At 51.8% G+C, this 24,676-nt stretch overlaps 1 protein-coding gene across 2 annotated transcripts; it reads right to left on the bottom strand.

The window, feature by feature from the left end:
- Positions 1–4,005: 4,005 nt before the first annotated feature.
- CCNQ (cyclin Q) lies at positions 4,006–15,191 on the bottom strand. Of its 2 annotated transcripts, none has more exons than XM_003943874.4 (5): positions 14,971–15,191; positions 12,156–12,339; positions 10,242–10,374; positions 8,209–8,436; positions 4,006–4,534 (listed from the first exon to the last, which is right to left on the bottom strand). In XM_003943874.4, exons 1-5 carry the CDS (start codon positions 15,080–15,082, stop codon positions 4,445–4,447), a joined length of 747 nt encoding a protein of 248 aa, XP_003943923.2. In that variant the 5' UTR covers positions 15,083–15,191; the 3' UTR covers positions 4,006–4,444. The 2 variants fall into 2 exon arrangements, with proteins under 2 accessions (XP_003943923.2, XP_003943924.2); XM_003943875.4 differs by having other exon boundaries at positions 4,006–4,474.
- Between the last annotated feature and the right edge of the window lie 9,485 nt (positions 15,192–24,676).

Here is a 24,676-nt window from a genome sequence, read left to right as displayed (position 1 = left end):
ACTAATACATGATTATATACAAAGGATTATATAAAGGAAATAGCTGAGTAGTAACGCTATGAACGAAGATATGCTGCAGGCACTAACTGTGCCGGGGATCTGCTTAGCCCTCCCTCCCCGGTGCCCACATACATGCTGCATCCTTGATTGACTGCACCTGTGCATGCCCACGCCCCGTGGTCCCACCCTAGCTTGAGCCCGGAAGAGCCAGGAAGGCAATCCTGTAGCCAAGACCCGCCGATAGCCACCCTGGTGATGTCGCTAAGACCAGAGCCCCACAGTTCACTGGATTTCTCTTTCCCATCTCAAGTTGGCAGCACCAGAAGATGCATTTTCCAGGAATGCTGCCAAGAGAGGAGAAAAATGGCTTCAAATTTATTCAAAGCAGCAGAGTCCATGCTTCTAAAACCGGCAAAAAGACAAATCAGGCCGGGCACAGTGGCTCATGCCTGTAATCCAACACTTTGGGAGGCTGAGGCAGGTGGATCACTTGAGGTCAGGAGTTCAAGACCAGCCTGGCCAACATGGTGAAACCCTGTCTTTATTAAAAACACAAATATTAGCCAGGTGTGGTGGCACACACCTGTAATCTCAGCTACTTGGGAGGCCAAGGCAGGAGAATCACTTGAACTTGGGAGATGGAGGTTGCAGTGAGCTGAGATCACATCACTGCACTCCAGCCTGGGTGACAGAGTGAGATTCTATAAGAAAAAAAAAAAAAAAACATTGAAAACAGCAGGCAGAAGAATCGCGGCATGCTCTTGCTGCACTGGTGTCCGAGTGCATTCTGAACAATAAAGATGAGTGAGTCCAGATTAAGCCAAAGTCCATGCCAAGACAGCTGGCCTTTCATGGAGAGACATCCGGCTATCCCAAAAGAATTGCAAATTCGTGTCTGTGAATTCCCTGCCCACCAGGTTCTGCTATCGAACATGACACCAGTACCATGGGGTAAGATCGGTGCTCAGTGAAACAGCTTGGGGCGAGCAAGTCCCCCAACAGCTGAGCCCCGGAAGTAAAGGCTTGTGCAGGGGTCTCGGGGAGGGCCGTGTATGAGTGTCCTGTGGCTGCTCACAACAACAGAAACTTCTCTCACAGTTCTGAAGGCCAGAAGTCCAAAATCAAGGCCTTCAGGGGACGCTCTGTTCCGGGGCCTCCTCTTAGCTTTGGGCGTTGCTCTCCTCTTTTTCTCCATAGCTGAATTAAGAAGTTTCATTCTCACCCACAGCACAATTCAATGCATGCAGGAGGCTCTGTTAGGCTCCAGAAGTTGTTTCCGGCTTGCAATTCTGCCACCTCAGAGTCCTTTCTTTCTGGAGATTCAGATGAGAAAATAGATGCTCTTATACGCTTACAGTGACACCTATAGTGTCCCCTGGACTTCCAGAGGTGAACACGAAGCACGTGACCCTATCTGGACTCACTGGGCACGAATTTTCTCCACCGCAATGATTACCTGTTCTTTCAAGCAATTACTGTGTTCCCTATTGCTTTTACGTTTTACCATTCCAGACCAGGCATGGTGGCTCACACCTGTAATCCCAGCACCTTCAGAGGCCAAGGTGAGAGGATTGCTTGAGTCTAGGAATTTGAGACCAGCCTGGGCAACATAGCGAGGCCTCATCTCTACTAAAAATAAAAAATGAAATTAGCCAGGCATGGTGGTACACACCTGTAGTCCCAGCTACTCAGGAGGCTGAGGTGGGAGAGTCAAATGAGCCCAAGACATCAAGGCTGTGGTGAGCCATGATTGCAAAAGAAAAGAAAAAAAGAAGGGAGAGTGAGGGAGGGAGGGAGGAAGGAGGAAGGAAGGAAGGGAGGGAGGGAAGGAAGGAGGAAGGAAGGGAGGGAGGGAGGGAAGGAAGGAACGGAGGGAGGGAGGGAGGTACGAAGGGAGGGAGGGAAGGAGGAAGGAAGGAAGGAAGGAAATGAGGGAGGAAGGAAGGAAGGAAAAGGAAAAGAAAGGAAATACATTTAGCATTCCAACAAACAAGAGTGTGTTCTGGAATTAGAGCACCCGGCTGTGAAGGTCTGAATGGGACCCGCATTCTGTCTCCATTCGTCTGTTGTTGGACACTTAGGTCGCTTCTGTATCTCAGCTATTGTGAACAGCGCTGCAATAAACATCCGAGTGCGTTTGTCTCTTCCGCACACTCATTTCATTTCCTTTGGATACATACCCAATTGTGGGAGTGCTGGATGATAGAGTAATTCTTTTTTTTTTTTTTTTTTTTTTGAGACTTAGTGTTATTCTGTCGCCCAGGCTGGAGTGCAGTGGTGAGATCTTGGCTCACTGCAAAAGACAAAAAAAGTTAGCTGGGCATGGTGGCATGTGCCTGTAATAGCTACTCGGGAAGCTGAGGCAGGAGAATTGCTTGAAAACAGGGGTTTGGAGGTTGCAGAGAGCTGAGATCGTGCCACTGAACTCCAGCCTGGCAACAGAGCAAGACTCCATCTAAAAAAACAAAACAAAACAAACAAAAAACCCTTCCCCAGTCCGACAACATGAAGCATCTTCCCTGCTTTCTCCCAGTCATTTCCTAGTTTCAGGTTTTGCATTTAAGTCTTTATTTCATCTCGAGTTGATGTCTGTGTGTGGTAGGAGGGAGGGGTCTGGTCTCATTCTTCTGCATGTGGATACCCCATTTCCCCAGCACCATTTCTTAATGAGACTGTCCTGTCCTCACTGTGTCTTCTTGGCACCTTTGTTGAAAATCAGTGCATGCATTTCCATTTCTGGGCTTTCTATTCTGCTCCATTAGTCTATGTATCTGCTTTAATGTGACACGCTGTTTTGATTACTATACCAGTTGTAGTATATTTGGAAGTCAGGTAGTATGATGCCTCCAGATGGCTTTGACTATTTGTGGTTTCATGTGAACTTCAGGATGTTTTTTCTACTTATGAAAAATGTCACGGGAATTTAGATAGGGACTGTATTAAATCTGTACAATGCTTTGGGTAGCAGGGCCTTGTTTTTTTAGCACAGATTTTCACTGTGTGGCCAAAGCTGGAGTACACTGGTGCAATCTCATCTCACTGCAACTTCTGCCTCCCAGATTCAAGTGATTCTCCTGCTTCGACCTCTCCAAGTAGCTGGCATGACAGGCAGCCACCACCCACTTGCGGCTAATTTTTGTATTTTAGTAGAGACGGGGGGGTCACCATGTTGTCCAGGCTGGTCTCAAACTTCTAACCTCAAGCAGTCCGCCCATGTCGGCCTCCCAAAAAGTGCTGGGATTACAGGTGTGAGCCACCATGGCCAGCCATCAGGGCAATTTTTACCGTATTAATTCTTCTGAGCCCTTTTCACCCCCACACTACACATCCTCATTTTGTTTCGCCTGGCTGCCAGAGCTTAGGTAAGGATGGGGCACACAAGGGCTGCTCAATAAATGTGGTCTGTGACTGATTAGTCCTAAAAAGCTGACAACAGGTAAAGCCGGAGCCCACACTAAAGAGAAGTTAATCATGAAAACCCACAACAAAGGCCAGGTCAGCCGCAGCAAGCCTGCCCACCAGGGAGGCCTGTGACATCTGCTCGGATTCTTCACCCTGAGGACACTGAACAGTCACTCTGTAAAGTCCAGCAGGCCTCTGCCCTGGCCTGCATCACCCCAGCCCCCACACCTGCAGGCGCCGGAATCCACCCTGTGTACACCAGTCCCTGGCCCTACACCACATGCTGAACATATGTCTAGCCTGAGGGGTTCCAGAGTACGCCTCCTGGTCTATTTTTCACCCACCTGCTTTTGAGCAGGGAATCAGTTCTGAGTTTCTACAGCCTCCCCATCCAGACTAGCTGCCTTGACATTTAAAAATGCATTACTTAAAAAAAAAAAAAAAAAAAAAAAAAAAAAAAAATGCATTACTTTTAGTTACGTTCGATCAGGTCTCGCTTTTCTGAATGCAAGTGATCCCCCGTAACCCCAGGCCTGCCGCCTGATAGCCGGGCCACTCTACCTGAGAGCACTCCAAGGGAAACAGAGCAAAGCCAAGGGTCTGTTGATTAGTATCACATTTTATTACACAAAATAAATTTCATCCTTGTTGCACATTCATTCTCGCTATAAATCTGGTTTTAAAAAAATCCCTAGGGATTCTGTCTCATCTATTTCATGGTTTTCCTTTCATTGACATCATGCCTCTATTGCAGTCAGAGTCCTCTCAAAGGACAAAGCAGATGTGGCTGCCTTGGGTCAGCTGCACACAGTGCGCTCCCGGCCTGCCCGCTGGAGGCGCGGCTCCCATCATCAGCTGGACCGCGACTGCTAGGTACTGTCAAAGTGGCAGCGTGTCATCGCCTTCACCAGCCCTTCTCCAGCAGCACAACCAGTCCTCCCAGCTGGTCCTCTGGGGACCAGCCATCATGGCGACGTGCTGGCAGTGTCCCCAGGCAGCTGACCATCCTGGGCTTCTCTTTGGGCAGGCCTGGGCCAGGGCCTTAGGGGATTTCTGTGTCCATGGTATAAATCTGAATGAGATCAGACACAATATTATCAATGATTGGCTTGGTAAGGTCGTCACTAAATACCTAGAAAGAAGAAGGAAAACAGGTTCCAGTTAGACTCCCTGTGTTAAACAAGGCACCAATCACTAAGCACAGAATCACATTTCATGGGCACGGGAGGGGCACAGGGACTTGGCTATCCAGGAAGATGGTAGCTCTTCTGCAAAGCCAGTTCAGTTCCAGCCTGTTGAGGCCAATCACTTTACAAAGCCGAGAACATTCCAGATGGAACAGGCCTTGGTGATCCTCTGACCCAGACAGGAGGGGACCTGTCCAGGGTTGTGCAGGGAATTGGTAACACAGCTGGGCCCAGAGCACAGGCTCCTGCCTCCTGCCTGGGACTCCCTCAGGTCCAGGGTCTCTGGGGATGCTGGCAAGAGAGGATGGCAGTCCCTGTGCAGCCACAGGCAAGCTAAGTACCTGGACCCCACGCCCACCCGAACCCAGCCCCTGGGGAGCACATGGACCCGCTCCACACCAGGACCAGACACCTGAACCACCACACGCAGGAGCACTCGTAAGATGGCAAAGGATATCATCTTTGGGGCCCATGGCAGGAGGGCTGAAGCCCAGAGCCATGCCATGGGCCAGGGTCCACACCCTGCACCTTCCAAAGGCAGGTCTGGCCTCTGCCCGGCTCCTGGAGGATAACATCTAGGCCCCTAGAAAATCCTGCCCGGCGCGAGCATCGGTTTACTGGACGGCCAAGTGGCCTGTGCTAACCACATCATTTATGGTGAAGGCCCTGGGCCACAGAGTCCCAGCTGAACCTCTGGTGGCTGCGGCCCAAGTGACCAGGGTTGGCTACACAGGCACTCCATGCCTACATGACCCACCCCCAGCAGAAACCCTGGCCACCACAGCTGGGGTGAGCTTCCCCAGTTGTGACTCTGTGCACGCTGTCCCACATCTTTGCTGGGAGAAACAGCTGGTGTCTGCACAAGTCCCTGGGCAAGGAGCCACAGAAGCCCACATCTGGTCTCTCCTGGACCCCACTGTGCGCCCTGAGCCTTTGCTGACTGTAACCTGTGTCCTTTCCTTGTAATAAACTGAAACTGGGAGTGTGATGGCTTTTCTGAGTTCTGAGCCCTCCCAGCACAGCACTGAGCCCCAGGTGCTCTGGGGGAGCCCCAATGATAAGGGAAATGGTAAGCAAAGCAGCACGACATTGGCCAGATGCTGCATCTGTAGTCACCCTTGCCAGGGCTTGCTGCCTGGGGAACCAAGGTACCAACAGGCCAAGGTCTTGGGCCAAGTCAAGGCAAGAACTGGACCTACATCCACCCCCAATGAATGCCCCCCAAAACCCTAGGCTCCTCTGTAGCCTACAACCTCAGATAGGAGATGGTGGCCTGGACACCCTCCGAGTCCTGACTCAGGAAGCAGAACTGTCTCACCCTGGGCTCTGGGTGAAAAACAAATACTTCAGAAATGCACATTTGCTTGCTGGGGTCCGTGACTTGTGTGCTCCTGCAGACCCCAAGCTCAGAAACAATCATTAAAAAGCATTTAGGGGCCGGGCATGGTAGCTCATGCCTGTAATCCCGGCACCTTAGGAGGCCAAAGCAGGTGGGTCACTGGAGGTCAGGAGTTCAAGACCAGCCTGGCTAACATGGTGAAATCCTGTCTCTACTGAAACTATAAAAATTAGCCGGGCGTGGTGGCAGGTGCCTGTAATCCCAGTTACTCAGGAGGCTGAGGCAGGAGAATCACTTGAACCAGGGAGGCAGAAGCTGTAGTGAGCTGAGATGGCACCACTGAACTCCAGCCTGGGCGACAGACTGAGACTCTGACTCAAAAAAAAAAAAAAAAGCAAGACCAAAAGGTGGAAGCAGCCTGTGTCCATCGACGGATGAATATGTTAATATCATATGGGCCATGCACGCCAAGAAAACGAAGGCCATTCTGAGACGGGCTCCCACACGGCTGACCCTCGAGGACATGGGACTCAGTGAAAGGAGCCAGTCACAGAGAGGCCGGCACTGTAGGATTCCACTCCTGCGAGGGGCCTCACAGGAGAGCCGTGAACTCCTGGGGGACGGGCAGTAGAAGGGCGGGTGCCCGGGGCTGAGGGGTGGGGAGTTGGGCTGAACGGGGCCAGAGCTTCAGTTGGGGAAGATGAACAGGTTCTGCGGCTGGATGGCGGAGATGGCTGCACGGCACAGGAGTGTGCTTATGCCCGGGACGCACACTTAAACATGGGGAGCGCGGTGTGTTTCATGTGATGCATATATCACAATTAAATATAACAGTCCACAACAGGTGACAACGCTGTGGCACCTGACAGCAGAAGGGACACAGCCCCAAGTCCTAGGAAGAGACACCACTCTCCTCTTGGGACTTAAGTCAGCCTTTTTGGGGATGTCAACCTCCTCCGCACAGACGGTCCATCTGTTTGTAAGACAAAGAGCAGCAGTGGCTGGAAGGAGGCAGGTTCTCCCGCTGCTCAGGAACAAGGAGAAGGAGGGTACTCAGTATGGCTCTGGTCGTGGAAGTTTCAGCAACACTGTGATGACCTGTGGCATTTCTGACCCCGCCACAGTCCCTCCTCATCTCCAGGGAAGCACATCAAGCTGCCATGCTGAGCTCACATGGGGCAGGCAAGTGACAGAAGTTGTTGCTGCAAGAAGCGGCAGCCGAGAGCTCACAGGAAGAAAGGCTTTCAAAAACCAGGCTGCAAGCTTCGCAGCACCTGGATGGGGGAGGCCTCCCAGGATCCTGTTCATCATGAGGGAGCAGGCCCTCACACCCCCAGCCCACAGGACGTGCCTGGACTCCAGAAGCTCCTGGCGCACAGCCCCGAGCTGTGAAGCAAAGGTCAGATCAAGTTTAGCAGCCTTTCAGAAGAGCTAGGTAAACACAAGCTCGCCACCCCAAAAAGGGTAACTTCTTCCCAGTCTGAACAATTACTGGGTGAGTCTGGGCCACCATCAAACAACCTGGTGGAGCTGCTTCCTGGCTGTGCAGGGCCACAGCTCCTCTGGGAGGAGCTGAGCACGGGACACAGGTGCTACCGGCACACCAGGTGAGGTTCGTGAGCAAGCGCAGAACACAGAGCAGAAAGGAAGAGCGATGCAGAGCAGCCAGGCAGCCCAGGGCCAAGGCCGCACCCGCCACACGTCCTCAGAGAGCGTCTGCCCTCACCGGAGTCCAACCGAGAGCACGAGGCAACCACGTTAATCTGGAAGTCCCTGAGCAGCCCGAGCATGGAGCAATACTGGCAGTCCACACAGATGGCCCTGCACCATCTGCACACTGCCACGGGGACAGGGTGTCTCCAGCCTGAGACTGGGATCACGGGTGCTTGGGTTCAAAGGCACATGAGCACCTGCTATGGTGCCAGGGAGGCGTGGGAGATGTGGGACCAGACAATCAACATGCACAATCAGCAAATGCTGTGGTCTTCCACTAGGCACAGGGGCCAGGGAAGAGAGTGTGTCAGGACAGGGGCACCTCTATGCAGAACAGCACCCGGCGACATCTCAGTGGAGGCCAGTGCTGCTTTTCAACATCCGGGAGCCCTAAATGGCAACTGTGCCGAGGGGGGAGCTCCCGTCCCAGGCTATCGCAGCAGGATACTTTGAAGCTTCCACGCTCCCCAGCAGCCCACATCTTTCTTCATGGATAATTGATAGAAAGAATTTGGTGAACACTGTAATACAGAGACTTCTCGAAGGAAAGGGGGCACGTCACCTCACCTGCCACCATGGCTTCTCAGCCTCGACCTCAGCAGGTACCTCGACTCCATAGAACTGCAGGGCCAGGTAGAGCACTGCCACGGCTATGTGCTGGGCCTGGAAGCGGAGGCACAGCCCCCCGTGGTAGCTGTCCCGCAGCAGGGCCCAGGCAGTGACGGCGACAGGAGTCCGCTGCCAGCTGTGGCGGTTCAGCCAGTTCTTGAGGGAAACCAGGTAGTGGAGCAGGTACTGCAAAGACACGTGCATCAGCCTTCCGGTTCAATACTGCGTTGAGGCCCCTCCACCCGTCAGTTGCTCTCCCCAAGCTGACACAATCACATCAGCACCTGCTCCAACCCTCCAGCAACTTCCATGTCATGCAGGAAGAAGCCCCAAGGCCTCCTGCTGGCCCCATCTCCCGCCCCTCCGACCCTGCCTTCCAGTGTACTCCGTCTGGGGCCTTGGCACTTGCATTTGCTGCCTGTAATCGCTCACCCCACGCACCTGCCCACTCTCATCCTCCAGGCCCAGCTCTAGGGAAATCTACCAGGGCCGACCCCACTGCTATCTCCCTCCACCACAGGGCCCGCTCTGGCCATCGTGAAATCCCATGGGGCCTGGTGCTCCAGAGTACCCTCCTCATGGGCAGGACAGAGGGTGCTGCTCCCCATGCATCTCGCCTGCTGTCAAGGGCACCTGCTGTCCTTGGCCACAACACCCAGATGACCTCCCAGCCCAGCTGCCAGCTCCTGCTCTCAGAGTACAGATGTTCTGCCAGAACCTCACCACTAAGAAAGCTGCCGCAAGCTCTCTGGACAGACCGGAACACACATGTGTGTGCAACTCCAGCACGCCGTGCAGGAGGGATGCATCTGTTACTTTCCACCCTAGCCCTGACTGGAAGGAGGGGGAGGGGTTGGCAGGCTCTGAGCCACACCAAGCCATGAGTTCCTGACCCAGGTACAGATCACACAGCCCCAGAGACCTGAGTGCTGCTCTTTCCTAAGCCTTGTCGCCTTGACAACTCGAACCTGCAGCCACCAGCGCATCTCCAACCTTCCCCCAGGATGCTGACCAAGCATTCTGCCCACTAAGACACAACTGGGCAGAAATCCCAGACCTGGGCTTTCCAGGGACTAAGGCGGGAGTGTGGAAGGCTGGAGGCAAGATTAGAAAGGCAACACGAAGGACCCGTGTGGGAGGAACTGTCTCTCACCTTGGCTGCGGTGGTGGGCCCCTGAGCAGTCGTGATAAAATGGAACAGAAAAAAATACACGCACGAGTACAAGTGGAAGTGGGGACGCCAGTGGACTGTGTCAGTGCTGACATCCTGGCTGTGTTCCCCCTGGGGAAGACTGGGCCAAGGGTACATGTCACAACTGTGTGGGAATCTACAATGATCTCAGTCAGAGTTTTGATGAAAAAGAATGCAACTCCAACCTCAACTCCTCCATCTCTCTCTCCAGCCATCCTTCTGAGCTGCCTGCACGGGGGCGGGGGCGGGGGGGGGGCGGGCAGTGCCCAGAGCATCGAGCGCCTAAGCGTTCCACTTTTCCCTTTTGCTGCTGTTTGAAATGGTTCTTCTGTTAAGACTCACACACTTCTAGAAGTTAAAAGCGATCTGGCTTTCCTCATGGCTTCCTAAGCACAGCTGAGCTGGATGTGTGCTCCGAGGCATCACAGCATCTCATAGGGACAGGGACTCTGGCCAGTCACGAAACCAGCCTGCTTCCCTCAGGCCCAGCATGCACACCATCTATATGGGCCACAGGAGCCGTCACAGCTTCGGTGGGCCGCACGGACCCCGCCCACAGGTGAGCAGGCAGAAAGGCAGAAGGTGAAAAGAGAACTGGCTGAGAAAACCCACAGGAGTGGGACGGGAGAGGCCGGCCAACCCAACCATGAAGCATGGAGCTGGAAGACCCAGTTCCCAGCCACAGCCCTGCTCTCCTTCTGTGCTGTGCTCATTTATGAGATGCGACGCACGCTCGTGATAAAGAACAAAGACCACAGCTCGAGCCTCTCGGAACAGGCACCGATTCCCCAGCATGTACCTTGTGTGGGTGCTGGAAGGAGACCTGGAAGCGCAGAACTCTCAGCATGAGAAGCTCGCACTGCACAATGCTGTCTCGGAGCTCCCAGAAGCGGGAGTCCAACTCCAGAGGCTCACCGCTTGGGTTAAAGTACCTGCGCAGAGAAACGGCAAGGCCTCAGCAGCCAGGGCAGTTGTCCCTGAGAACGGGATGGCTCAAAATGCTTAAGTCACACAATGTCCAGATGCAAACTACATTGTCCATGTGCGGTAGATTAATATAGGGCCATTTTGTGTTTTTATACAATCATCTTCGTCCCCATGTCTAGTGTACAGAATGAAAACGGTAACCAACAGAGGAAAGAAGCCAGCTCCTAGTTTTAGCCGGAGGGGCTGTCCGCTATCATTCAGCAAGACCTCAAGTGCAAAGACTTGCTGCTGGTGATGGCTCCAGAGGAGCCGCAAGATTGAGCATGCCAAGTCGGTTGTGCCTCCTGTTGCACTCAGCCTGGCGTTAGGCAGTCTTCATCACCTGAGGTGGCAATGCCTGGGGCTCTCACTCTGGGCCTAAGGAACGTTTATTTTTTATTTTTATTTTTTTTTTAATTTTTTGAGACAGGGTCTCACTCTGTCTTTCAGGCTGGAGTACAGTGGTGTAAGTCACAGCTCACTGCAGCCTTGACCTCCTGGGCTCAACCGATCCTCCTGTCTCAGCCTCCCGAGTAGCTGGAACCACAGGCGTGCGCCACCACGCCAGCTAATTTTCGTATTTTTGGTAGAGACGAGGTTTCACCATGTTGACCAGGCTGATCTTGCACTCCTGGGCCCAAGCGATTGACCCGCCTCAGCCTCCCAAAGTGCTGGGATTACAGGCGTGAGCCACCACGCCCAGCCATCCGAGGAATGTATTTAAGCATCTCATGGGAATGACATACTCCAAAAAGTGAACATTTCTCACTTTTATATTAACCAGACTGCCTTTCCTTCCTTCCAGATCTTTCTGTCATGCTTATACTGTAAACATCCCTACCTTCCTACCTACGCAAGATTCCCTGAGAGGGTTGTGAACAGAGTTCCCATTCAAGCCATCAAAACTCTCTGCCAACAACTCATCCCCTCGGCGGCTCACTCATTTCTGATTTCCCGCAGGAGCCCAGCCCATGTCCATGTCTAACTAGAGCTCCACAGGACGTCCCTCCCCTGCTCCTCCCTGCTGAGGCCTGGGAATGACGGGCAGCCTCCGGGGGCTCTCCACCTGTCTCTGCCTCCATCGCTTGTGGGCATTGTGGACCTGCCATGCTCAGGAGGTGGGGAGTGCTTTTTCCATTATCTGTTTCTTGACAAAGAAGTAGAACAGAATCGTTTTCTTTCCTAACAATAAGAGTTCCTGGAAAGACTCATGATGCACGGCCCGTTAGTAACTTTCCACAGATCACATAGCTTGCTCCTGGACTCCTGGGCCTTGGTGGACACCCTGCATCCTGGCCCAGTAGGAACACACCTGCTTGGTCCAGCTGTGCCATGCCCACGCCCACGCCCACAGCAGAGTGAGGCTCCTGAGCAACTGGCACCGCACACCTGGCTGGGTCCACACCCTCCCACTGCAGACAGGCTCTAAGACTTCAACACAATCTTCTCTGACATGCCTCTCCAAGCTCCCTCTGCTCAAGCTCTGCCTCTAGACTCCATCCAGCTCTCCAGACTCCCCATAATCTGGCCCAGCTTCTCTCTCACAAACCTCACTGGCCTCTGACATCAGATGCTCCTTCCCATGTTTGCTGCTAGTGTTTCTGGCCCTGGTTCAAGGCCATCCAGGTACTTCCAAGCTCCATTGCTGGCACCTGCTAGGCAGGGCCCCATGGGGGCCTTCGTTGCCCTTCCCCCACAGGTAGACACCAGGAGGCCTACCCAAATGCATCGGCCTGAAAGCCATTACCTGTTGGACACATTGATGATATCACGAGTCCGCAGATGCTGCTCTTCCACTTTGCCAGCCAAGTAAATGGAAGACATGGCGATCAAGTAAGGGTCATAGGCGTCCAGGCTGGTCTCGCAGAAGAACTTATGGTAAATGGTGCAAGCAGTGGCAATGGGAATGGACCGCATTCCCAGCTTGACACCTGCAGAGAGAAAGCAAGAGAGGACTTCAGTCTGGTGCTGGCTCACTCCTCTGATGAGGCGACTGGAATGGGCCCTAGCAGGCACAGCCCTACTTGGACAAGTCTAAGAGCTGCCACCAGAGCTGGTGGCTCCTGCTGGGCCTCTCGCTGGGTTCTCAGACTCTAATGAGCAACCAAAGCCTCGGGATGGTGTTCAAATGCAGACCCCTCTTCTGTAGGCCTGCAGCTCTGAGATCCTGCACTTCTGACAAGCCCCAGGTCATGCCCATGTCAAGGGTCTGTAGACCACGCTCTGAGAAACAAGGGTTCCCAGTACTGCTCAGTTAGCAACTGGCGAGACAGCTTCTGCAAAAGTCTGGGAAAGGACCACAAGCTGTTGTGTGTCTGGGTTCATCTTAGCAAGCAGTCAGCTGGAGGTCGCCCATTCCACAGTTACGATGACAGAAGGGAAACGGCTTCGTGGGTGCCACAAGTCCCAAAGTCACAGTGAAAGGTTATACTGAGCACTGGTGTCCTAGTCCACCCGCATTGCAGAGAAAAGGCAACGTTTACGGCCACGGCCAGGCACCAGGGAAGGACACCGACACATTGAAAAGTGGGCCAGGGAGGCTGGCTTATGCCTGTAATCCGGCACTTGGGGAGGCTGAGGTAGCAGGACTGCTTGAGCCCAGGAGTTCGAGATCAGCCTGGACAACAGCGTGAGACCCTGTCTCTACAACAAAACTCACAGAGCACGACTCAGGGGATTCACCACTTAAAAGCGCATCCGCAGTACATCCCTGAACAGCTCCTAAGAAAACCAAAACAAGTTCACAAGAGGAGGTTAAATGACATCCACTAGATTGAAAGAAGGTGGAGAACAACCCGCAATCGCCCATGGAAGGGCGGTCAGCATCTTCTGCCTAAGAAGGTGAATTAGCTCCCTGGGGCTACTGCAACACATCACCACAAATTCAGCCACTTCAACCACACACATTTATACTCTTCCGATGCTGGGGGTCGGAAGTCCAGCACAAGCCTAGAGGGCTAAGATCAACGTCCCAATAGGACTGGCTCGTTCTAGAGGCTCCATGGGAGAATCTGCTTCTTCGACTTTTCTAGTTTCTAGAGAGGGCTGCATTCCTTGGTTGCTGGCCCCTTCCTCCATTGCTTCTAACTCTGCTTCTGTCCTCACGTGGCCTTCTTTGTGAGTCCTGCCTTTCTCTTATAAGGATGGAGGTGGTTACGCCGGGCCCACCCAGATCATCTAGGATAATCTCCCATCTCAAAGTCTAATCACATCTTCAAAGTCTCTTTTGGTATATAACATGATATTAACAGGTTCCGGGGATTAGGAAAGGGACATCTTTGGGAGATCAGCACTTAGTCTCCAACAAAGACCAAAGGTTTGTGCAACACATTTCATAAAGAAGTCCCTCAGAAGGTGTAAACTTGTTGTATATTGGTAACTCCTATCTGGGACCCCTCATTCCAGGATATGCCAGATAAGTTGCTGTTACTGACATGACCTTCCAAGCCTTGTTTTTACAGAGCAAACCCCAGTTTACATGGAGCGTCCAAGCAGATGACAGTAGCAGATGAGGCATCACTGCCATCCTTCCCTAATAAACTTGGCAACTCTTCTTGCAAATCACAGCACATTTACATATTACTGGGATGAAGAGTTCTGCAGCATTCCCCCCACTCTCTGCCCGCCTTAACTAGAAAGCGCATCTGTACAACCCTTCTTCCCCAAACAGTGCACAAAAGGCAGGAAAGGTAGCAAATAATCGTCTGCCAACTAACAGTATCTCCTATCAAGATATTATTGATGGGCCAGGCGATGTGGCTCAAGCCTGTAATCCCAGCACTTTGGGAGGCCAAGAGGGTGGATTACCTGAGGTCAGGAGTTCAAGACCATCCTGGCCAACATGGTGAAACCATCTCTACTACAAACACAAACATTAGCCGGGCATGGTGGCACACGCCTGTAGTCCCAGCTAGTCAGAGGGCTGCGGCAGGAGGACTGCTTGAACCCGTGAGGCAGAGGCTGCAGTTGGCCAAGATCGCGCCACTGCACTCCAGCCTGGGCAACAGAGCAGGACTTGGTCTTAAAATAAATAAATAAATAAATAAAAATCCTGTTGATGGAATGATGGAAACTGTTTCTACAGAGATCCTGGCTTCATCACCTTGCCCGGGAAGCGCGGCGCCAGGCACTATTGCGGATGCCCCAGCAGGCTGCTGAACAGGCAGCCTAGGTACTCCGAGTGACAGGAACTCCCGGACAGCGTGCTCCAAACGGCTCCTCGCGACCGAGCGCCATAAAGTCTCCCGGAATGCAGGGCCGCGGGTGAGGCAGAAGGCGTGGCGCAAAGCGCAGAGCTGCGGGCGCCCGGGCCGGTCCCCGCCTAGCTGGAGACCCGACCCGGCCACGTACTCTCCTAGGGCCTGCACACCGGTTCGTGCAATGGGGACACCTTGCGGCTCGCGGCCCAGCACACCGGGCGCGGCGCAAGGTCCTCCCGGGCTCCCAGCCTCCGCTTCGGTGAGCATTCCGGCAGGCCGGCCTGGCCGTCCGAGCCCGCTCCGCGAAGGGTCCCCAGCGCCGCCTGCCCCTGCCTCCCCTAGCCAGCCCCCGGGAGCGGTTACCTGCCTCCATGATGAACCTCGCCACTCGGAAGTGCACTCTGGCTTCGGGCGCCGGCCGTCCCTCGGGGCCCCGCGCTACGGGTCGCCGTCCGCCGCCCTCAGGGCCTTCCATGTGGCCCCGCAGCCCCTGCGAAGGAAAAGCGGCCCCGGCGCGCAGAGGCCGGCAGAGCGGAGGCAGGGGGTACTCCCGGCGGGCGCGGGCGCGGCCGCGCCACCCGCCCCGCCCCGCCCCGCCCCGCCCCAGCCCCGCCCCAGCCCCGCCCCAGCCCCGCCCCAGCCCCGCCCCAGCCCCGCCCCTCAGGGCTGTCACCCCAGGGTGAGCGCGCGCCTGCGCTGCAACGGCTGCCGTGCCGCGTGCGCAGGCGCCCGCGCAGGCGCAGAGGCCAACACCGCCGAGGGGCCAGCTGTGGTCCACCGGCCCCTGGACTCCTCTAGCCCCGCCCCTGGGAGGCGCAGGCTCCTCCCCCAGGAGCGGGACCTAGTGGAGTTTCTCTGAGTCCCGCGGGAGGGCACCTCCGGTCACCCGAGCCGCAAATCCCCGCGATCAGAAGATGTCTTTGGTGAAGCGTGGCTTTGGCCAGGGACAGTTGGTAGCGCCCGCCAAGCGCTGGGGAAGGGGGACGCCTGCGGGAGTTCACGTGGAGGCGCGGGTTTCTGAGATCTGAGTAGGCAGCGGCCACCGGAAAACCTGCTAGTGTTTGCGAACCCCGATCCACCGACACCTCAAGGAAATGCTGGCCACAAAATTCCAAGAGGGCCTTTTCGAATGGACCCGTGAAGGGTGTCTGTCTCTGGATCGTCCAGCCTCCCGGGATCGGTTGGGAATCTAGCTTCTGCTTGCCTTTCCAGCCCGATGCACAGTAGGAGCCTAACAAATGTTTGTGGAATGAATGTTGAATATCAAACTCATGTATTTACCATCCCATTTTTCATTCACGTCTTCTACAAGCAGGAAATGGTGCATCAGGCTTTAGGGACATGGAACCCCAAAGGGACTCCCAAGCTAGTGACAATCACTTGAGTCATTCTAATACATTCAGATCATTGCTACAGTGCAACCCCACAGCTGGCAGTATGGAGAGGAAAAAGTCACTGCTCCTTCCTCAGCACCCCCTGCTTCCACCACACTCCCCAAGTCCTCTCTCCATCCCAGCTGGGTTAGTTTCCTGGGGCTACTGTAACAAACGACCTCAAATTGGGTGGTTAAAAACAGCAGAAATATATCCTCTCTGGATTCTGGAGGCCAGACACCTGAAATGGAGGTGACAGCAGGGCTTTGCCTGCTCTTCCAGCTTCTGTAGCCTGAGTCCGTCCTGGGCTCACAGCTTCGTCTCTGCAGTCTGCGCCTCCACATGGCCTTCTCCCTGTCTTCCGTCTCTTATCAGCACACCTGTCACGGGATTAAGGCTCACCTAGATAATCCAGGAGGAGCTCATCTCGATATCCTTATCTTCATTGCATCTTGCAAAGGCCCCTTTGCTAAATAAGGTCACAGTCACAGGGATTAGGACACAGACACACCTTTGGTGGCTGCCATTCAGCCCACAATACCAACCGCCAGAGCAAGCTTTCTAAAAGGCAAGGCTGAACAGGGCCTGCCCTGCCTAACACCCTCCAGTTCCTTCGTCTTCAGGAGAAAATGTGAGGTCTCGGCCTCACATGCTGGTCCTTGCAGTCACCTTATCAACTTACCAGACTCGGATCTCACTACGTTGCCACTCATGGCGGAGGCCTTCGGCAGATCCCTCAAAGGTTATGGTCTACCAGCTGAAAGTCTCTGCACATATTCTGCGTGGTGAAGGAATTACTGCTCCACTTCCATCACCCAGCTTGCTCTTGTGTGTAAGTGCACGGGTGTGCCCATGTGCGTGCATATGTGTGTGTGTGTGTGTGTGTGGACAGACCCAGGGTCCTGCTGCTAACATCTGCCATGCCTTCAGTACTGTGTCTGTCCCCAAGCTGTGAGCAGCCCCACCCTCTCCCCAGCCCAAGGACCAGCCACAGCTAGATCCGGAAGGCTCAAATCCACGTTCCCTGCTGTCTCTCAGCTTCCCCCTACCACCACATCTGTGCACACTACACACACACACACACCCATGCACATGCACACGTGTGCATCATGCATTCCCCTCACATACATACATGCACATGTACACACGCACATATGCGAGCACCCCAAATCATACAGTGCTTCCCTCTGGCCCCTGGCCTGGTGGCCCGCCTGTCCTCTAGGCACAGCCTGAACGCCTCCTTCTCCTCTGAGCCTCATGTACTGAGAAGAGTCCAGGCTAAGCAAAGAGAAGTCACCTGGGACTGTGAGCCGAGAGAATGACTCAATGAACACATGAATTTTTAAAGCCCTAGGTTACAGGGCACACTCCTGGCAGGCACCTCAGCGCAGTGGTTGATAAATGAATAATTCACTAACCACCAACTGGAGCCAGCAAACCTTTAGGCAGCACCTCCACTCCCACTTTCAAGGCTGTCCCCATGGTACCAAACGTGACATGCCCCATCTCATTGGCCCTGGCTCAGATGGTGAGCTCCTTGAGGGCTGAAGCCTGGTTCTCAACCCCAGGCTCAGCCCAAAGAGGAGGTACCATCAAGGCAGGGAACAGTCACCATCAGAATTGAGACTCTGTAATATTTGCCAACGCTTCCTTAGCTAATCCTCACCATGTGCCCCTACACTGATGAGATCATAGCCTCCCCCTCACAATAGCACTATTATGGAAAAGAGTGAGTGACTCATTGCAAAGAACAGGACTCAGGCTGAAGCGCTGAGGCATTTCGGGTACAGAGGAGACGCTGTGCACAGGCAGGGCCAGGCATGGTGCTTCATGCCTGTAATCACAGCACTTTGGGAGGCCGAGGCAAGCAGATCACCTGAGGTCAGGAGTTTGAGACCAGCCTGACCTTCATTTTTGTAGGTGATGGTCCTCAATGTAGAGATTATGTCATATCACTGGGACTTGTCAAACCTCTTCTGTCCTTCATCAGCCCCTCCATTCCCATCACCTTCCTTCGGAACATCACATGGGTCATTGTGACGGAGAAACCCCATCTCTACTAAAAATACATAATTAGCTGGGTGTGGTGGCACATGCCTATAATGCCAGCTACTCGGGAGGCTGAGGCAGGAGAATCGCTGGAATTCGGGAGGCAGAGGTTTCGGTGAGCAGCTGAGACCAAGCCATTGCACTCCAGCATGGGCAACAAGACTGAAACTTCCTCTCAAAAACAAAACAAAACAAAATGCAGGGGCGATTTCCAAAGTACCTGCCCTGCCCTGATCTTCATCCTGGCAGCCTCATCCAAGTCCAGGCCCCCTCTCCACAGTGCTCCAGGCCAGCTCCCTCTCACCATCAGCAAGATTCACAGCCTCTGTCTCTGTTCTGCCTCCCCGTTCCCCACTGCCTACTCACCCTTCATCTTTATTATTATTATTTTAATTTTTTTTGAGAGAGAGAGTCTCACACTGTCACCCAGGCTGGAGTGCAGTGGCATGATCTCAGCTCACTGCAACCTCCACCTCCTGGACTCAAGCTATTCTCCTGCCTCAGCCTCCCTAGTAGTTGGGACTACAGTCACACACCACCACACCTGGCTAATTTTGTATTTTTCGTAGACACGGGGTTTCACCAGATTGTCCATGCTGGTCTCGAACTCCTGACCTCAGGTGATCTGCCTGCCTCAGCCTCCCAACGTGCTGGGATTACAGGCCTGAGCCACCGCACCCAGCCATATTTTCTTTATATCAGTGCAAGAAAGTCCTAATATGAAGGGTCTTTGCAGATGTAATGAAGTTAAGTCTCTCAAGATGAGCTCATCCTGGAATACTTGGGTGGACCCTAAATCCAGCAACATATGTCCTTATAAGAAAAGAAGACAGCAGAGACGAGGGGGCTGCTAGGTGAAGACAGAAGCAGAGAGTGTGGTAACGTAGCCTCCAGCCAAGGAGCACCTGGAGCCTCCCAAAGCTGGAAGAGGCAGGGAGGAGCCCCCATTGAGCCCCCAGCTTCTAGAAGAGCAAGGCTTGGCCACATGTCGATTTCAGGCTATCTGCCTCCAGGGCTGTGAAACACTACATTTCTGTTCTTTCAAGTGACCCACTTTGTGCTATTTTGTTAAGACAAACACGGGAAACTAACACAGAGGGGTAAATAAGGGAGTGTCTAAGCCTTCCCCTGATGTCTGTTGGAGTCGAGGCCTAGGGAAGGTGAGTGTCACCTCCAAAGCGTAGGTCCCTTCTGAACCCCTAGTGGTGGAGGGAAGGAGGCTCAAGGAGGTATAATCTTTTTTTTTTTTTTTGGAGACAGAGTTTCACTCTTGTTACCCAGGCTGGAGTGCAATGGCGCGATCTCGGCTCACCGCAACCTCCGCCTCCCGGGTTCAGGCAATTCTCCTGCCTCAGCCTCCTGAGTAGCTGGGATTACAGGCACGCGCCACCATGCCCAGCTAATTTTTTTGTATTTTTAGTAGAGACGGGGTTTCACCATGTTGACCAGGATGGTCTCGATCTCTTGACCTCGTGATCCACCCGCCTCGGCCTCCCAAAGTGCTGGGATTACAGGCTTGAGCCACCGCGTCCGGCCGGAGGTATAATCTTTATCTGGGCACATGGGAAAATAAAACAGATGAAAAGAATACAGAGGAAGAAATCAGATCTAAGGGCACATGGCTTCCTGAGGTCACCCTGCATGTCAGTGTCACTTCAGATGTAAAGGTTTTAGCTCCCAGCCCAGTGTTATCCCAAATGCCTCCTCACTGAGGTTAGAAAGTGAAGCCTGATCAGTTTCACCTCTCTCCTGTTTACAGTGCCCTCTGCAGTTTGCTAACTCAGCCGTCTCAGTTGCTTCCACTTCTCCGAATTCCTGTTGTTTGCATTGCTGAGGGTCAGGGCTAAAACCACTGCCTTCCCCACCCTCCTCCTGGCTTCCCTGCTCCTCCGGCATCTTTGGCCATCCAGCACAGGCCAGATTTTCACTTGTGTGCCCACCAGCATTTGATTGACTCTGTCTCTAAGTCCAGGCTGAGAATCTGATTGAATGAACCTAGTTTGCAAACTGATCCCCTGAAATAGGAAAGCACATTTTGTCAAATCATCTGGGGGAGGGTCTCATGTATGAACCAGATAAGTGGGGCCGTGGGCCAGTGAGGTTCCTGTGGGGAGGGAGGCAGTAACCCACCATTGCAGTCCAGGAACCCAGACACACCCATTTGGCAGCCTCGCTGCAGGGGTGCGTTGGGCCAAGCTATTGCCTCAGGTGTCACAGTTTGTGCACCACTCACACCATATACCTGGAAAGGGACTCAGGGAAAAAGATGGGTGAGCCCAATCAGAAATCTTGTGTTTGCTGTTCGTTCACCAGGCAGAGAAGTCAAACCCTCCTTTCTCTATAGAGAAGGTCTAAACTGACAGCTGGATCAACAGTAATAAGGAGGTAATGCAAAATAAGGAAGAAAACGCTCTCTATTTGCAGCTGACATAATCTTGTATGAAGGAAGTCCTAAGGAATACACACCCAAAAAATCCTATTAAAGATAACAAACAAGTTCAACAAAGCTTTGTGATACAAGATTAATATACAAAAATCAACCGTATTTCTATACACTACCAACGAATTAACTCAAATTAAATTAAGAAACAGTTCCCTTTACAATAGCATCAAAAAGAATAAAATACTTAGAAATAAATGTTTAAAAGTAAGGCAAGGCCAGGCATGGTGGCTCATGCCTGTAATCCCAGCACTTTGGGAGACAAACGTGGGCAGATCACCTGAGGTCAGGAGTTCGAGACCAGCCTGGCCAACATGGTGAAACCCTGTCTCTTCTAAAAATACAAAAATTAGCCAGGCGTGATGGCCCATGTCTGTAATCCCAGTTACTCAGACGGCTGAGGCACGACAATCACTTGAACCCCGGAGGTGGAGGTTGCAGTGAGCTGAGATCACCACACTGCATTCCAACCTGGCCAACAAAGTGAGACTCCATCTCAAAGAAAAAAAAAGAAAGGCAAAACTTGGACAATATATTATGGAAAGACATTAAAGAGGAGCTAAACAAATGGAAAGATATCTCAGATTCATGGTTCAAAATACATAAAATCCATAATACTATCAAGATGACAATACTCTCTAAATTGATCCATAAGTTCAATGGAATCCTTATCAAAATCCCAGCTGGCTTATCTAAGAAAGAAAGAAAGAAAGAGAGAAAAGAAAAGAAAATCTTAGCTGGCTTTTGTGCAGAAATTGACAAGCTGAACCTGTGATGTATATGAAAATGCAAGAAACTCAGAATAGCCAAGACAATCTTGAAAACCATAGTTATAGTTTTTAATTTTCCAAGACTCACATTTCCTAATTTCAAAACTTACCACAAAGCTACAGGACTCAAAACTGTGTGGTACTGGCACAAATATAGACTTATACATCAATTGAACAGAATTAAGAATTCATAAATAAACCCTTACATCTACGATCAACTGATTTTTGCCAAGGGTGCCAAGACTACTCAATCGGAGAAAGAATAGTCTGTTTAACAAATGGTGTTGGGACAATTAGATATTGACATGCAAAAGAATGAACTTGGACTCCTAGCTCAGACCATATACAAAAATTAACTCAAAATGGATCATAGATCTAAATGTAAGAGCTAAAACTATAAAACTGTTGGAAGAAAACACAGGAGTAAACTTTGATGACTTTGGCTTACGCAATGGTTTCTTAGAAAGGATATCCAAAGTATTGGCTGGGCATGGTGGCTCACCCCTGCAATCCCAGCACTTTGGGAGGCCGAGGCAGGTGGATCACGAAGTCAAGAGATTGAGACCATCCTGGCCAACATGGTGAAACGCCGTCTCTACTAAAAATATAAAAATTAGCTGGGTGTGGTGGCACACACCTGTAGTCCCAGCTACTCGGGAGGCTGAGGCAGGAGAATCGCTCAAACCTGGGAGGTGGAGATTGCAGTGAGCAAAGATCGTGCCACTGCACTCCAGCCTGGTGACAGAGGGAGACTCTGTCTCAAAATAAATAAATAAATAATAAAAAGAAAGGATATCCAAGTTACCAAATAAGTAAAGAAAAAAATAAATTGGAAAATGAAAAGCTGTTGGGCTTCAAAGGGCACCATCAAGAAAGTGAAAAGACAACCCATGAAATAACAGAACCTAACCGCAAATTAGATAGCTGCTAATTGACTTGTATGCAGAACATATAAAGAACCGATGCAACTCGGTAACAAAAAGATTAAAATTGGGTAAAGGGATTTTTGTTCACTGCTGCTCTGCGTATGTCGCTACTGTGGTTCCCGGGCAGTGGGAAGAGATGTGGCCCCTGGACGTCATTAAGCTGGCAGGACCCAAGGAACTGGAGGTGCTGAAGCCCGAGGGGGATTTCAGGCAGTTTCTGCTCCCAGCTATCCACGAGATGCACGAGGACATCGCGTCACTGATGAGCACTGGCAGGCATGAGCTCATCCAGATCAAAACCGGGTGGAGGCCTCAATGGAGGATCCTCAACCATCTCCACAACCCAGGTGATGCGGTGGAGGGCAGGGTGGCCAAGAGCTGCCAGAAGGCCGAGAAGGCCAAGGAAATACTGAAGATGGCAGAGATGCTGGTGGGGCTGGTGCAGAGGATAGAGACGAATGAGTAGAAAGCAGTCGGCAGTTTACAGCCAATGGATTCAGATCAACTGGTGGAGGTTGGCTGACACCCAGGAGAAGCTGAAACCAGAAACCAGAGAGCCTTTGGTTGTTTTGGTTTTGGTTTTGGTTTTGGTTTTCCGTCCCTCTGTTCACTCTCGGTCCTCACTCACACTCAGTTCTCTGCTACGGTCTGTGGTTGATAACCTCAATATGAGTTTTGATCATTCAGTGCTTTTGTCTGGGGAAGTACCTTTCGTCTGGAAACTGCTCTCACATGCAGGAATGAGGGCCTAGACTGTAAGCTCTTGCAGCCGTCACATTTGTCCCGAAGTTTTGGTTGTTATTTCTAAATTTTTGATGTGCCTTGCTCTTTCTTGTGCGACCTGATAGCTCCCTGGAACTCTGGGTCTGTGTGTGGTGCATGAGGCTCACAGTTAGAGTTCTCCAGCTCTGGAGGTGCAGAACGAGCCGCAATCATTCTAGAATATGATTGCATGCGGCAACTACTGAAGAAAGGACCGGACTTCGATGGGGAGTGTGCATGGGCCGACCTGGCTGGGACTCATGAATCTGGAGAAGAGCTGGAGAATGGATAGCATTATCTGTATTTGGGAACTTTAATTTCCGTGAGAGACCAAAGGAGGAGAGATGCATTTTGTTCAAAATTTCCATTTTACATGGTTCACTATCTGATGTAACCCGTCTGGTGAGTTTGGACAACCTAATTCAGCTTTATCTGCTGTGGAACCTACAATGGAGGGTGAGGTTGATCAATACCCTGATGCATTTTGGGGACTTGGCATAAAATGAAAGAGATTTGCAAAGGCCCTTGAGGGGCTGGGGGGTTAGAATGTGGAACTGTGCGTTGGCCCTTCCACTGGACTGCAGAAAGCATCTTCAAGGTTCATGCATTGTTCAGCTGTAAGTTCCTTTGAGTAGCAAACCTGACAAATATTTGAGGTCAAAACCCTACTGTGTTTAAAAAGGAAACTTACCATGTTAATAAAGTATTCATTTGCTGGAAAAGAAAAAAACTTGGGTAAAAGATCTAAATGGACATTTCTGAAAAGACCATACGCAAATGTGCCATGAGCATATGAAAAACTGGTCAACATCACTAGTCACTAGTGACGCGGATTGCAGATCAAAACTAGAATGAAGCCAGCACAGCTCACGCCTGTAATCCCAGCACTTTGAGAGGCCGAGGCAGGCCGATCACCTGAGGTCAGGTGTTCAACATCAGCCTGGCCAACATGGTGAAATGCTGTCTCTACTAAAAATACAAAAATTAGCCGGGCGTGGTGGCAGGTGCCTGTAATCCTAGCTATTTGGGAGGGTGAGCCAGGAGAATCTCTTGAACCTGGGAGGCGCAGGTCGCAGTGAGCTGAAATCATGGCACTGCACACCAGCCTGGGCAACAACAGACAAAGTGAGAATCTGTCTCAAAAAACAAACAAACAAAAAAAACCAAAAAAGTAGAATGAGATCAATTCACACCTGTTAGGATGACTATAATAACATTAAGATAGAAAATAACAAGTGTCTGTTTGGAGGAGCTATGGAGAAATTAGAACCCTCACACCTTGCTTGTAAGATGTTAAATGGTTATAGCCATTTGGGAAAACAGTCTGGCAGTTCCTGCAAAGGCTAAACATAAAGTAACCATGTGACCTAGCAATTCCACTCCTAGCTATACACCCAAAAGAAGTGAAAGCATATGCCCACACCAGATCGTGTGCATGAATGTTCATAGCAGACTTATTCATAACAGTCAAAAAGCAGAAACAACTGAAATGTCCATCAATAGATGAATAGAATGTGGCACATCCAGGCAATAGAATATTATTCAGCCCTCAGAAGCAAAGAAACACTGGTCCATGCTGCCATATGGATGAACCTTGAAAACATAATGCCAAGACAAAGAAGCCAGACACAAAAGGCCACAAAATTATATGAGTCCATTTCTATGACCGATTGGAACAGGCCAATCCATAGAAAGGAAGGTGAGCGGTTGCCAGGAATGAGGGCAGAATGAGGAGTCAGTGCTTAGTTG

Source organism: Saimiri boliviensis, chromosome X (genome assembly GCF_048565385.1).
Source record: "Saimiri boliviensis isolate mSaiBol1 chromosome X, mSaiBol1.pri, whole genome shotgun sequence".
Lineage (NCBI taxonomy): Eukaryota > Metazoa > Chordata > Mammalia > Primates > Cebidae > Saimiri > Saimiri boliviensis.
This window is presented reverse-complemented; position numbering and strand designations above follow the sequence as displayed.